The 13883-nt window shown below is 44.5% G+C and overlaps 1 protein-coding gene across 1 annotated transcript in view; it reads left to right on the top strand.

Moving 5' to 3' along the window:
- Positions 1 to 13883, top strand: part of LOC135385282 (uncharacterized) — a 418308-nt gene that overhangs the window by 255040 nt on the left and 149385 nt on the right. Inside the window, exon 2 of the mRNA XM_064614500.1 lies at positions 5952 to 5981. Coding sequence (XP_064470570.1) covers positions 5952 to 5981 — 30 coding nt within the window. The remainder of the gene's footprint in view (positions 1 to 5951; positions 5982 to 13883) is intronic.

Here is a 13883-nt window from a genome sequence, read left to right as displayed (position 1 = left end):
ATGATTACTTTTTTAACTGTTGCGCGGCGCTACCTACCGTCCGATTTAATAATTAACGCGCTTTGAGTGATTAGGCTCCGTGTGCAGCATCACACAGCCAAACACTACCAGTTCGCACACAGAAACAGGGGGCGTCAAATTTCACTTGACAGTTCCTTTAAGTGCCCCCTAAAAGTGCACTAAAGTGAACATTTTTTCCCCCATGCTACACAGTATTTTTTTCTCTTTGCGCTTTTTATTCAATCTTCTTTTACTTTCGTTGTTTTGCTTTTCCAGTGGAATTGCATGTCGGCCTTGCGTTTAAGTGACCTTTCGACACGGCTTCGGATCCCGGCACCGGCTGTGCTGTCTGAGGTTTTCCCTGGGTTTTCCGAATACTTTCCAGACGAATCGCGGCGCAGTTCCCTCTGAACTAGGCCCAGGACGCATACTAACCCCTGTCCCCCACTCCTTCCTGATGTCCTCTCTCCATCTGTTCACGTCTGTACGGCGCTCATAGCCACAGTTGCTTCGCGGCGTTAACACGGAATAAAAAGTGAACCTTACACTGCAGCCCTGAAAAGTGACGAAAAGTGACGAAACGAACACGCAGCACTGTATTTGTCCCTTTTCGTGACTTTTAAGGACTGCAATGTAGGGTTTTTGCTGCTTTTATCATTAATTTCAACCAAACAACCTATTATTGGTCCCTGGCTGAATCATCCCACCAACGCTCTGCGCTCAAAGCTCTTTTGACCTTTTTGGAGACAATAGGACTTCGATCCTTATTGTGAAGGGACTCATTATTTCATTCCCCACATCACCTCCAGCAATGGGGTAGAGTATCGCCCCTGGCGATGAAACTCCCCATCCATCATCTTAAAATAAACTTGTTGTTGTTGTCAACCAACAAGCTGGGATTCTTGCGCCTCATGGCCTTCCCTCGTTTCTTCTTTTATTTCCTTCGAATAAACATATATTCCCCTCCTTCCTCCCATGCTACACAGAACCTCGAGCCGAAGGAACCTCTTCACTTCCGCGAGCCCGAAACGAGCCCGCATTTTATGGACACGTCAAAGGCACACGAGTGTCTCAAGACATGCTTGTATGTACAGCGAGACAGAAGGCACCAGTGCATTCTAAATCCCTCGGTATTTCACTGCCAAATGTTTCTACAAAATCGCGTCATGTAGGTAAAAACACGGATGAAAGGAAAATAAATAGCGAAGAATGCAGATGCGTGAAATGTGATGCGATTCTGGCTTGGAAAGAGTGTCAAGACCACTTCCGTTTCGTCGCAGGTATCGAGTTAAATTCGGCACGTTTAATTCATGAACCTTCATGAGCCCGGTCCACTTGCCTAATACTTCTGGGTGAAGTCCTGACCATTTGGTGCTTCCTTTTCCTTTCTTTCTTTTTTTACCTTCGTGATGTTGATTGATCGTGTCCCCGTTTTCTGTGTCATTTTCGAGCATGTCAGCCTAGGGTGTGATAAGTGGCTGTATAATGTACCTGCGGAAGAGGCTTCCTTCGTGTGAAGTCGATCGACAGGATCGGGCTTCAGCGCTGAAGAGTGTAGAATGAGCACTATTGATCTCGTTGTTGATGTCAGTGTTGGTGGCTTTAGAAACGTCGCATTATTTTACACATCAGCAGGCTTTTTGTTCGTTTTTTCTTCCTGCACTGGTTCTGCAAGCACTGGTCCTTGCAATGCAGAAAAGCTTACATTTGATGGCTTGAGCATGCATGACTTGAGAACGGCTTGAGCGTGCTTGTTACACTGGTCGCTCCATTGCAACGCGCATCGAATTTCATTGGTCCTTCCGCTCGCTCTTCGTTCGTTTCTACACTATTTTTTTCTGCTTCATTATTTTTCACTATTTGGAAAGAAAAATGAAAACACGGGTTTATTAAAGGGACCGAAAAGTGAATATAAACCTATCGAAATTTTATGTTCAGCGAAAAGCTTGAACCTTCAAAAGTTCAAATATCACAGAACTCAGCTGAAATCGCTGTAGTTTTTCTGTAATCGAATTTTCCGTATTTGCATGTCGAGGGACCAGTAGCTCATCGTGCCGTGAACATGGACTGCTTTGTGAAATTTCCATGTATCAGGGAGAAGCACTTGTGTAAGCCGAAACAAGCGCTGTTTTTTCGTCGTGCAGGTGTTCATGTGTGAAATGCAAACCGACGGGTACTACGGTTTTTGCTGCCAAGAGGTAGAGAATGCGTGTGGAAAGCAGACCGAAAATTGCATCATAACTAACAAATATTTCGAAATACTGTGCCTTGGCACCGAAACACTGCAAGTGTCTTTTACATACATCCGAGAAGCCCAAGAGCATTGCTACATACGCGGCAGCGCCGGGTTTTTTACGCGCTACTTGAACGGCAAACTCGACGGAAAACCCTTATTTCTGCAGGAAATTCCGTTATATCACCTGTCGGCCATTCACAACAAGTATATGGGGTGCTCCGAGAAAGTACAATAGAAAGTACTCCACTGGATCTCGATTGCGTCGTGCATGCATTACGGATGCTTTCCCATCAGTGCGCAGACATGTAGAAATGTTGGTATCAGCAAATTTTAATTTCTTGCTTGCTGCAAGTTTTTCTCATTGCTTTTCCTTTGCTGTCACAGCATATTATAATTATTAGTTTGTTCCTGGAGGGCTAAGTAACCTGGGGGCTGAGTGATCCTGAGGGTTAAGTAGATTATACACATGTCTTGTATACATGAGCAGTAAATAAGATGATTTTCAGCAGTGTCATTCAGCTGAACTGTGTTCATAGCCTTTTAATATACTTCTTATTGACCACGTTTCCAAATGCCAATTAATATTTAAGCCAATATTGGGATTTAACACTTGATTAACTCTGTTTTACTGAAAGGAGTACTTGTAACTGATTCATTAACACATCACCAGCTAACATTTGTAAAGAAGGACTTGAGGGCTGACTTCAAGTATTATCAACCCTTCGGATATGAATTCAAAGTCAACCATGCAGCACTGGTGAGCATAATAGTCAAAAATTTTGACAGCCCCGCAAACTGCAACTGGCTTCAGTGTACACGACAAATGCATCGTAACATTTAACTGAAATATAATATACGAGCAGAAGCAACATTTTGTCACACCTCAAACTATATCTTTCTTTTTTATTGTCCAGAGATTTAGGAAGCAGAGTAGGACTTCTTGCCCTCTGATGTTTTGACGTACTTGATAGAGTTGTAAAACCTACAACAAAATAAACAAGAGAAGTATAAACAGTTTTGTCTTTCCCTTTTGAATTTAACAAGCAAGTTATATTCCACCATGTGTGCACTTTTGTATTCTCTGTTGATGAGAAAATTACAGGAACAATAATGCTGCAGATAGATCCAACAATGACCTGTCATCTTCATAAAGCTGAGAACTTTTCTTCACGCGTGCTAAGCAAGACAAAAGCAATGTACAATGAAGGTGTTATAAAAACAGAAAATCTCCGTCGACTAAAATTTTATACATGTGGATGCTACCACATCGTGTAGTTTCCATCCAAAAGTAGGACTAGGCAAGGTTGTTTGGTTGTTGTTGGTAAGTTGTCGGCATGTTGATGCGCCATACCGTTATAGCACATCACTATAGATGAGGGGCGAACACAGTAGACAGCGTGATGGCTGCAAACTCTCAATTGAAGATTTATTCAACAGAACAAGAAACTGAAAGCAAAAGTAGAAAAAGGCAGTGCCCATGAAACGCAAGACCACCTTAATCTAGGAGAAGGTAGGATTGGGAGAGCAATAAAGAGAAATCACCGTTCTGTCCGAGATAGGGGAACTCTGCAAATTTAGGGCCAATATGATGTAGCCTTGCATGGGTCACTGCAGCTGTGACACGCTTTGAACAATTCCAGTACTGGGGCTTCAAAGACAATGAACTTTCGCCGTTTCACTGGGCATTCAAGTGTAGAGGATGCATCTCTAGAAAATTAATTAGCGTTCCTTAGTCATAACTACACCTCAACAGGAAGTACTCTTCTATCCTTCAAAGAAGCTAGTAGTTCTCATCGGTTTCTTCTCCTGCTGTTGATGTCATACTAATGTTCTGCACCTGTCCAAAGACGCCAAAAATGTCACGAAGTCTGCAACATGTAACAGATCTAGTGATTCCATCTGTGGACTTTGCATACCTGCTTTCAGCTATTTCTGTCATGTCAACTTGAGTGCCTGGATCACACACACACGAAGAAGTCTGGCGCCACTTCAACACTGGAAGGCCCCTAAAATCAAATTTGTTGATGTTGACAATGCTCAGTACGGGACAAGTAGGATAACATAAGTTAAATGGAATTGCTATATTATAATTTATACATGTGTGATACCTGTACATACCTAAGAGGTTGTGTTGAACTCGTCACCTCGATGAAGCACAATCACTGGTTACTGAACGGCAGTTTGCTTCGGACGTCTTCGCAATTCGCCAATTCTTCGTGGTCATCGGCAGCAAAATGAGCTCAGCACACACGACACGACTAATGTATCTAATAGCAGAGTGCTTGGAACCACATTCGTTTTCGCGCACTCTCCTGTGGAATCTTGTGGTAGGAAACGCCCGTCGTCGAAGATGAACGAAGATGACTTTTGCATCCCCGAACACCAAAACTACGCCAGGCGGTCTTTCGAATACATGACACAGCAGCCACAGACATATGATTCACTTCCATTTTGTGCTTCGCGCGACCAGCATGACCACCCACGACGTATACAATAAATCACAATAAACGCGATAACACAGACGGCCTAGCAGAATGCGTTGCGGATCGTAGCTCGTAGCGGCGGGAGCGGCGGAGTAGCTGAATGCTTTATTAACGCTTTATTAATGTAGAAACTATGGAAATGAGCGTCATTTTTAAAATAGCGTTTAGCTGTAAGATAGTGTGCGTCAACTTTGTTCTCTACAAACTCAACTCTCACGTGGTAAGGGTTGACCAATCTCTGAGAGCCCTGGACCCGAAAACCAAGTTGCTCTTTTTCGCCGTTCGTTGGCAGCACCGTCCATGTTGCGGCAATCTTCAACATATTTATACGTAAAAATATGCCGATTTGAGAAGTAATGCTTTCTGTGTGTTATCAAACAATGATGTTGTGCACGATAGTGGGCAAAAATATGGGGGTTATTTCTCACTTTTCAGTCCTTTTAAGTGTATTAATAAGTTTAATAAGTCTATTGGGTCAGCAATAATAATAATCTCCCAGTACCAGCTGCACGTGACATATTCGCGGTGCCATTCTCATAATCTCCTCTAGGATCGTGGAAAGAAATGGCCCGAGGCAGAGCCCCATAAACTGCGTTTACATAGATCGATGCGTCGACTGAAACCCCAGTAGACTAATTGTCAAGGTCGAGGCTTTACATGATAATCGACTGAGAGTCCCAAGACCGCAAAACACTCGGCTGAAGCGTAGGGGAAGCTGCTGGATAAGTTGCATGACTGGTTTCTGTCCACAGCTGTCGTCTAAACTACCTCGTTTTAGCGACTTGTTTTCGCTCAGTTAAGTAGATATTCGCCGGTTTACATGCAGAGCGGAAATCGGCTTCTCTCGTCCAGTCGACGTTTACAGCCGTCATGTAAACACGCCTTCAGACGTAGGTCTGATCGTGCACATTGGGGTCATAAAGTCTATCGTTTGTTAGTCCTGTGTGACCGTGGGCTCTGCAGATTGCATTTTGACCACGAGCACCCAGATATCCGAGAAGATAGTCTGTACGTTTCCATCCAGAGCTGTTCAACGTAGTTGCTGCAGCAAGTGTTAAGATGCCAGGATCCATAAGGATGAAATGTCCTTCTAAAAAAGGCGACACTCGTAACAACCTCAGTATTCGCCCTAGTTTCGACATCTGATATGTCTGTGTAGAAGTTGACGGATTTGTATTCATTTTTCTCCTTTGTTTTGGGTTTCCTAACAGAGCAACCTTTTGTCTTTCCAGAAAAGGAAAAGACGACCCAGCAGTTTTCAGGTAAGTTGCTGCTGCTGGTTACTTGTTTGTGCGCTTACGTGTGTCCGTCCGTGACAATCAGAATAGCTGACTGAAAAGACGAATACACCGTTGTTTTGTGTAATTCTATGGTCCATAAGCATGCTTGATAAAGCAGTACCCAAAACAAGATGTGTACGCCGAAGTCGTAGACAAATCCACTAAATAGATTGTCTTAGTAGACACGATTGGTACACAAATCTACTGAGTAGATTTGTCTATCAGCAACGAAAAGACACAATCTATATACCACTGTCGTCATGGATAAGGCCGAACCACCAGGTCCCCGCTTGACTTTCAACAGCCAACCGCGCGCGGCGTTTTTCGAGCGGCATGCCACTGAGTTTCTCTGTGCGGCACGCGACGCTGTCGAGAAATGTCGAAGGCTATCCGTATGCGTTTCCACAACGGCGGGTGGACGGCGTCCCAGTCGTTGCCATCACTAAAACGTCCATTTGGGCCTGCTGGTGTAAGACTTGCATTTTACTAAAAGCGCTAAAAACGAGGACAATCAGAACGACACCACACAACACGGAACGCTAGCTTCAACACTTTTGTGTAGACACATTCAAAACAGCTATTTTTACCTCTGCAGCAAGTACTCCCTCACTCCTCCTGTTAATGCAACAGGAAGAGAGAGGGAGTACTTGCTGCAGAAGTAACAATAGCGATTTTGAATGCCTATACATTAAAGTGTTGAAAGTAGCGTGCTGTGTTGTGTGGTGCGGTCCTGGCTGTCCTGGTTTTTAGAGCTTTTAGTAAAATTCGAGCGTTTCCATGCGACTTGACGCGACATGACTTGATAATCACTTTTATTGCAACTAACAAAGTCAGAAACACAGGTGATTTTGAATAAAGCATATTACAAGGAACAAGATATTGGAGCAATGCGTACGCACGGAACCATTTGTTGTGAATCCGATCCAGCTGTAGAACTTCGCAAGGTCCCCAAACACAACACGCGAACGCAGCATTCCAGTTAACATCTCCATCAATCTGTTGCACACTTCCCCTTTGTGTTTTGTAGGCTGAAGTGTAGACGCTTACACAGGAATTGCGTTTTTAATATCCGCAGCGATGTTCTGCCGAACGTTAGGCATCCGAGCAACACCGCAAGACGCCATCTATGGCGTCCTCCGGGAACTGACGCTACTGGATGGATCCAACCTTGGGTAATCTCTTATTGGCCATTTTTGCGCGCTACTTCCGCCGCTTGCCGTTGAGTTCTGCTCTTTTCAGACTCCAAGGACGGCGTCGTGTCTCCTTGTTGTCCACCGATGTGACTTCCCACACGACAAACGCAACGGCGCACCGCTCAGAAAACGCGTCATGCGATTGGCCCTTTAAAGGAGCAATAAGGTGACATTTAACATGGCTCGAAACCGTCTCTCATCTGTCGACCTGTCCATCAGGTGTTGCAATGCAAAAACATTTTCGTTGCATTGTGTATTGTCGCTGTGCAATCAAATTTACAAAAACAGTTCGAGGAAACAGCCCTGAAGGACCGACACGATCCTCGTGTGACGTCTACAAGTCCCCGTGCCTTCTTTCTTTCTTTCTTTTCTTCTCAGCTTGCGCGCTGCTTATGCATGCTTGAGTGGCGGCGGTCTACGTCACAAGTCATATTCTAGGGGAAAGCGATACGTCACGATGTTCCCCCATTCACCGTTACGCTCATCCTTTTTTTTTTTCCTCTTCTGAACCGAGATTCTTTTTTTTTTTTTTTCAAACTTACGCGGAACAGAGGCCTCCCGCGCGCTCTGATGCCACCTGCGCCCGTCGTTCTTTCGCGGGAGCTCATTTTATTCACTACAGAACACGCCGCTGAAAAAAAAAAAAGAAAGAAAAGAAAACGGGTGTCACCTAAGTGCGCCTTTGAGTTTATCCACGAGCCCCTCCCTCTGGTTGAATTGAATGATGCGTCTCCAGCTTAAACGAACGAAAAAAATTATGACGTTTGACTGATGAGGAGCACCTCAGTGCTCCACCTAGTCCATATCAAAAGCAGTGCGTTACGTTGTAGTCACGTGAGTGTCCCGGCTAAGTCACGCTGGCTTACTCTAAATCGACCCTATCCAAGCAGCGTTGCTTCTGATGAGTACACTCTGCCTCTCAAAGCTGGGCGAGTTAACTAGTGGTCACGTGACGCATTGTACGGCCATCTGAGTCCAGCTTGACTGAGGCCGCCAGACCCAGACAACTCTGGAAAAAAATAGCAGTTTCGAACGATGTATCTCGGAATCACAGGATCAGTTAACATTGGTGCAGACACAAAGTTTTGATTCCTTGGGTATTTGTGGGTTTTGCTGTTGAACTATTTGTGTGTTTTGTGACAATATTATGGTGAGCACAACATACCAACACATTTTTTTCGACGGAATCATCATTATCACCATCATCAACATCGTTCCATGAGTTTGTCACTAATGTAACTGGTGCAAGTGATGTGGAGTTGCTGGCCTTACTTGTGAAGCCGAAATCTCCGTTTTATTTTTCTCTTATAGTCAAATCAAATCACGGATCAGTAAGTTTCGATTGAAAATTGCTCAGCACTTGATGCACTGTGAGCGCTACGAAGCTGCCCTAACGCAAGTAAATGATTTATGTGCCATTCAGAATATCGCATGAAGCAGAACCCCAATGCCGTGCCCCATGTGCTCCTGCCGACAACCCAGACATCGGCCCAAGATACACTTTGCAACATCGCCCAGAGTTGAGCCGATGCCGCGTCAGGATATTGGCCGGATGTCATTGCGACATGCTGCCTATTCGTGACTAATGTTGCACCAACATAATTTCGTATTTTTATTCGTGTGTTGGCAATCAACTACAAAACAACTGGTTATTAGCGAGGAAACAACGATTTTATTTCTGTCCTTGTTTCGTATTCGTTTCATTTTCTAATCGTTTCCTTTGTTTCCCGTATTTCTCATGGCGGGCAATGAGCTCGAAGTAACAAAAAGCAAAAACATAAATATTGTAAAAGCTCCTGGAATCAAGTGCAAGAAGCTTCATTCCTTTCAACGCGAAAACAGATACTATCTCTTTCATGTCTTGAGAGGTTCCGCAAATTCGAGAGACGCTCGCCTCGGAATTAAAATGAATGGGGTGACGTGTTTCAGTTTAATTCGATCACGCATACATATACAAGTTGAAGTGAGGAATTGCTTAGAATATTTATTCAACATCAACGTAACGTTCCGTACGTGTTCCGTACTGTTTTCGGCGTAAGACACCCAGCAGATCCATCGAAGGCCATTGTCAGCGTCATGCCGCTGGCCCCGGTCGACATCGAGCCGACATTGCCAGTTTCAGTGGGATGTTGGTCGCAAGTTGGCATTGTCGGCTTCATGTCGCTGGATACGGTCAACACCGAGCCGACATTGCAAACTTCAACATGATATCGGTAGCAAGTTTGCATGTCGGCTACATCTCTCGTTTTTCGGTCAGCATCGAGCCGACATTGCCAACTTCGGTCGTTCGCCTCACGTCCCCCCCTCCCCCCCCCCCCAACCACCTCCATCACCACCGAGAACTTTCCCGATAACGTCTATGGCCACTCCGCTCTCGCTCAGAACACCGCTATCGAGTTTCGTTCAGTTCAGTAGAAGGCACTCATTTCTCCATTCGACAATTCCTTACAAAACATTCGAAAGGTACGCGTCACATGTCAAGGAATGCAACTACCACTCAATAGTGGTCTCTGTGGTTCCAGTCCAGTTTTGTCTGCTGAGCTCGATTTTCCTGAAAATATTATGAGGCGAACAGAATTGGATGGAGGTCAGCCCGTAAAGGTATTCAAGTATCAAGTGGACATTCACGAAAACATTACTTTAATTATGCACGAACCTCACCAACAAGAAAATACGGATTTACGGAAGGGTATTTATGATTCGGGGAAGGATCAGTTGGCTTATTAAATCGTGCATGTTGAACAAGGCTACGGTTCACACAAGATGTTCCTCGTTGATTTTGAAACCTAAGAATGGTGCTTGTCCGTCAAATTGCAGCAACGAGGGTCATGCCATACTTCATCCATATCTGACTCTGATGCTTCTATTCAGAAACGAGGCAACCTTCAGAAATTTTGGCGCTGTCAAACGTGGTGTCTCTTTCCAGCTACCAAATTACGTATTTATTAACACAGACATTATAAAGAATGAAGCATAGGATGATACCACTGCTTCATTCTTTATGATGTCTCTGCCTGCACAGGAAGGTGTATTCTTTCGAGAGTCTGAGCCCTCAGTACTCTTACGTCACAATATTCGTCCCAATTCTGCCCGTAGTTTTTAGAAAATTAAAATTGAAAACTACTGGCAACACTGTGTCAAAGTAGTCACCAACTGCGCATTGTTTGTCAGGTACGGCGGAAACTACACTGGTACGCATAACACTGGGCCTAAACCGAAGAATTCACGCCTTTTCGCACCCATATGTTAAGAAGTCACAGCAATAGCTGTATCGTCCATGCTTATTAAGGGGAAGCAGTGGCTCACGGTTGTATTAACCACGCACATGTATAGACAACTTCTTGTTTTTCGTAAGCGTAGCCTTATTCAAGGAGGGACAACACACCTTTATGGTCAGTAAGGTACGTTGGGAAGGGGAGGCACTGGAGCTGGGCAGCATTGTCCTCGGTCAGGACAAGGTCGATGCAGGTAACCGTTGCGAGTATTGGGGTGCGTTTTTTTATTCTACCCTGGTAACTCGGGGGTAACCCTTACTGGGCGAAAAATCGAGGGTGACGGAAGTGACGTCATAACCCTCCGGCGAAAATTCAACTCTCGTCGCTCGAGGGTTACTCTGGGTACCTACTCTCACTGACCCAGCTCAGCAGGTGGGTAGCAGAGGGTTATGACGTCACACGAAGTCAAGTGAGAGTCCCGCGTCTTTTAACTTTCGGATTCCGAGCATATTTCGGTGGCTTTAGCACGAGTGTTGTTTCGTTGGATGCATGCCTTTTTCTTCCTTCGTCATCATCTTCCCCTTCGTCAAATGCGTCAAGCAGCACAAGTGCCCCAACTTCTACAATCATGTCCTGGTCAAAAACGTCGTCTGCCTCTGCCACCATGTTCGCTGAGACGGGCGTAACTCGTAATGGGCGAACATTTCTAAACGGGGGTACCTACCCACAGGTCACGTGACATCTCACTCGGGTCACGTGGTGCGTATCCCGGGGGTTACCCGGGTAGAATAAAAAAACGCACCCTTCGCCTCGGCTTCGCGTTCCCTAGCTTTCGGATCTTCTCGGCTTCGTCTCATCGCAACCGCTATGCATAACACAGACCCACCGTTGCACAACACATTTTTGGTGCTGTAGAACGGGATCAACCATGATCACACTCTTCAGCTCCTATTTATGGAGTTAGATGAGGTCGTTTCGCGGAGCTGATGCGATGCTTCATATCCATAACAACCAAACAACTACCGCCACATGTAAGGCGGAAGCGGCTCCACATTGAACGTCATACAGCTGAAGAAGTCAAACGGTACAACGTTAGGAAAAGCTTTAGAGAAAGGTGGAATGGTAGAAAATACAGCGAAACGGTAAGGAAATGCCTCAGGACGAGAGCTGACGATATATTTGGAACAGGGACTGTCAATACCGGCGGCTCTCGTGCTGAGACACTTCCCTTCAGAGAAAGGTGTCGGGCAAAAAATCCATTCTACTCGTGAGGAGTTCCTTGAGACGCTTAGTGGGAAAGAGAAGGAAACGAAAACGAACCTTTTTCTTTTCAGCAATAAAAAGAAGGGCAACAGTGCAGCCCGATCAGTAAAATATTTGAAGAATATTACAATGGTTGACTTCCTTACCTGAGCAAATGTCTGGCACCGACATATTGCATTCCCGAGATATTCGCGCGTCTGGACAACGAACCAGTCGGAACTGTTTTCGCTTCCTTCGATAAATTCTCCTCGAAGAAGTCGGAATATATGGAAAACATTTTTTGTTCGGCTTCTGTTTCTACAACAAGCTCAGTGCAAGTATTCGTCATCGTTTCTTTGCTCTTTCTTTCAAGCATCTTCTCTCTTTCACCCTGTCCACATCTATCTAAATTCGAAGTTGGTTTTTGAATTCGAAAAATCTACATATCGTTCATACCTGTACAGCATTACGAATGTCAACAATATTACTAAGACCCGCAACTTATCTGTCGTGCCTCAAAAACCTGAACTGGTGGGATAATCTCGGTGCTGCTTCCGCTGAAGCAAAAGAGGTGTTTGCGCGTTACAAACGCACCAAATGATGAGAGGTCTATGACCATTATTCTTCTGTCTTTAGTGACAGTTGTCAACAGGAAAATTTTATTTTCAATCGAGCGCACGTAAGAGTTGTCGTTCGTCAAGAACCTGACGAATTCTGTCTGCTCCAGGTGAGACTGAAAGGTAAGTTTTCACAAATTGTGACAATCGCTTTAAATCAAGCTGAGGCGATATTCGGTTACCTTTACGGTGGAAAAGTTCAATGAAATTTAAAACATTGATGGGCAGGTGTGAAGCACACCAGAGTCGTCGAGAGTGGAACCTTTTGGACTCGAAAATTTCAAGCGTAAGAGAAAGGTACTTATTGTTGGGTACACGTGGTTGAGTTGTATAGACAAATGACTTTGACTTCCCACGAGATATTTATTCTAAAGCATATACATGAATTTCCTTCAAAAACTGAAGCAGAAGGACATGCCTCTGGAAAAATTTGCAGACATCTGCGTGCTATGGAATTCGGATGCAAAAAAAACTATATACAGAGTGTCTTTCTTTTCCTTCTTACCTCACGTGTAAACCCTCCCCAATTATATTATTATTCATTGCTTTTGTAAAAAACCTGTGAGAGCAGTATAGGTACTGTTTTTGCAGGTGGGTTGTACGGCAAGGCGGACATTCTCTCGAAGGGAGTATGTAACTGCTGTATCACTAATTACCTAAAATTCATTACTTACCTCTTCAAGTGGGGGATTTCGTGAAACAGTGAGATGGTAGAATGGGGGAGAATCCTCATTGAAAGCATTTCCAAATTTAAGAAATCCTCAAACGAGCACGTGCGTTCAAATATGGATCGCCAAATTTTGGTACGCAAATGAGCCGAAACCGCGCGCATCAGAAGCCCAGGGAGGACCACGCTCATTCCACGTCAGAGGGCGACATGCTATGGAGCGGTACAGATGGTTGGAGTGGGTGCTGATCTGTTTGTCCGATCAACTGCTCAGCAGTCCAGATAAGCCCACCATGACGAAGGTCATGCACTCCTGAGGCGCGCGGTTTTGGTTTCGGCTCATTTGCATAGCGATATATGTCGATGGGTATTTCAACGCACGTGCTCGTTTCAGCATTTGTTTAAGAGATAAAAATTAGGGCTGTGCGAATAGTGATTTTTGGGTTCGAATGAAATACGAATCGAACAGTAAAATCTTCGAATACGAGCGAATTGAATAATGTCGAATACCACGCATAAGTGTGTGCGTATTGCTGAACAGTAAGCAAAAGTCTGCATTAAAATGAGGTGCTCAGTTGTAGTTTGTGAGACACTGACTGCAGTGTCCTGTCCAATGTCCTGGCTAGCTTTGCTACACCAGGAAACTCAAACTTGTCATCACTTGTAAGGGCAAAAGTTTGCACACGCCCTCTAAATGTTACATTTAATTTGTGTTTCACATATTTCATTCCACATTTGTGCTAGAATTGTCCTGAAAATTGTAAATCTGGATGGAATCTAGTACCCAGATGTAAGGAAGTAGACCGTGTGATGAAATCTCATTTTCTATGGTGTCGTAGCTGGTCCAGCGAAAGCTCAAAATAATTAAGCTAACTTCTTCCCTGCCAACATTTGCTAAAATATTTCTCAAAAGTGGCAAGTTTCAGTGATCCTTCAAATCAAAATTTTAT

The sequence above is a fragment of the Ornithodoros turicata genome, chromosome 2, assembly GCF_037126465.1.
Source record: "Ornithodoros turicata isolate Travis chromosome 2, ASM3712646v1, whole genome shotgun sequence".
Taxonomy (NCBI): domain Eukaryota; kingdom Metazoa; phylum Arthropoda; class Arachnida; order Ixodida; family Argasidae; genus Ornithodoros; species Ornithodoros turicata.
The sequence above is the reverse complement of the archived record's forward strand: the minus strand, read 5'-3'. Positions and strand labels throughout refer to the sequence as shown.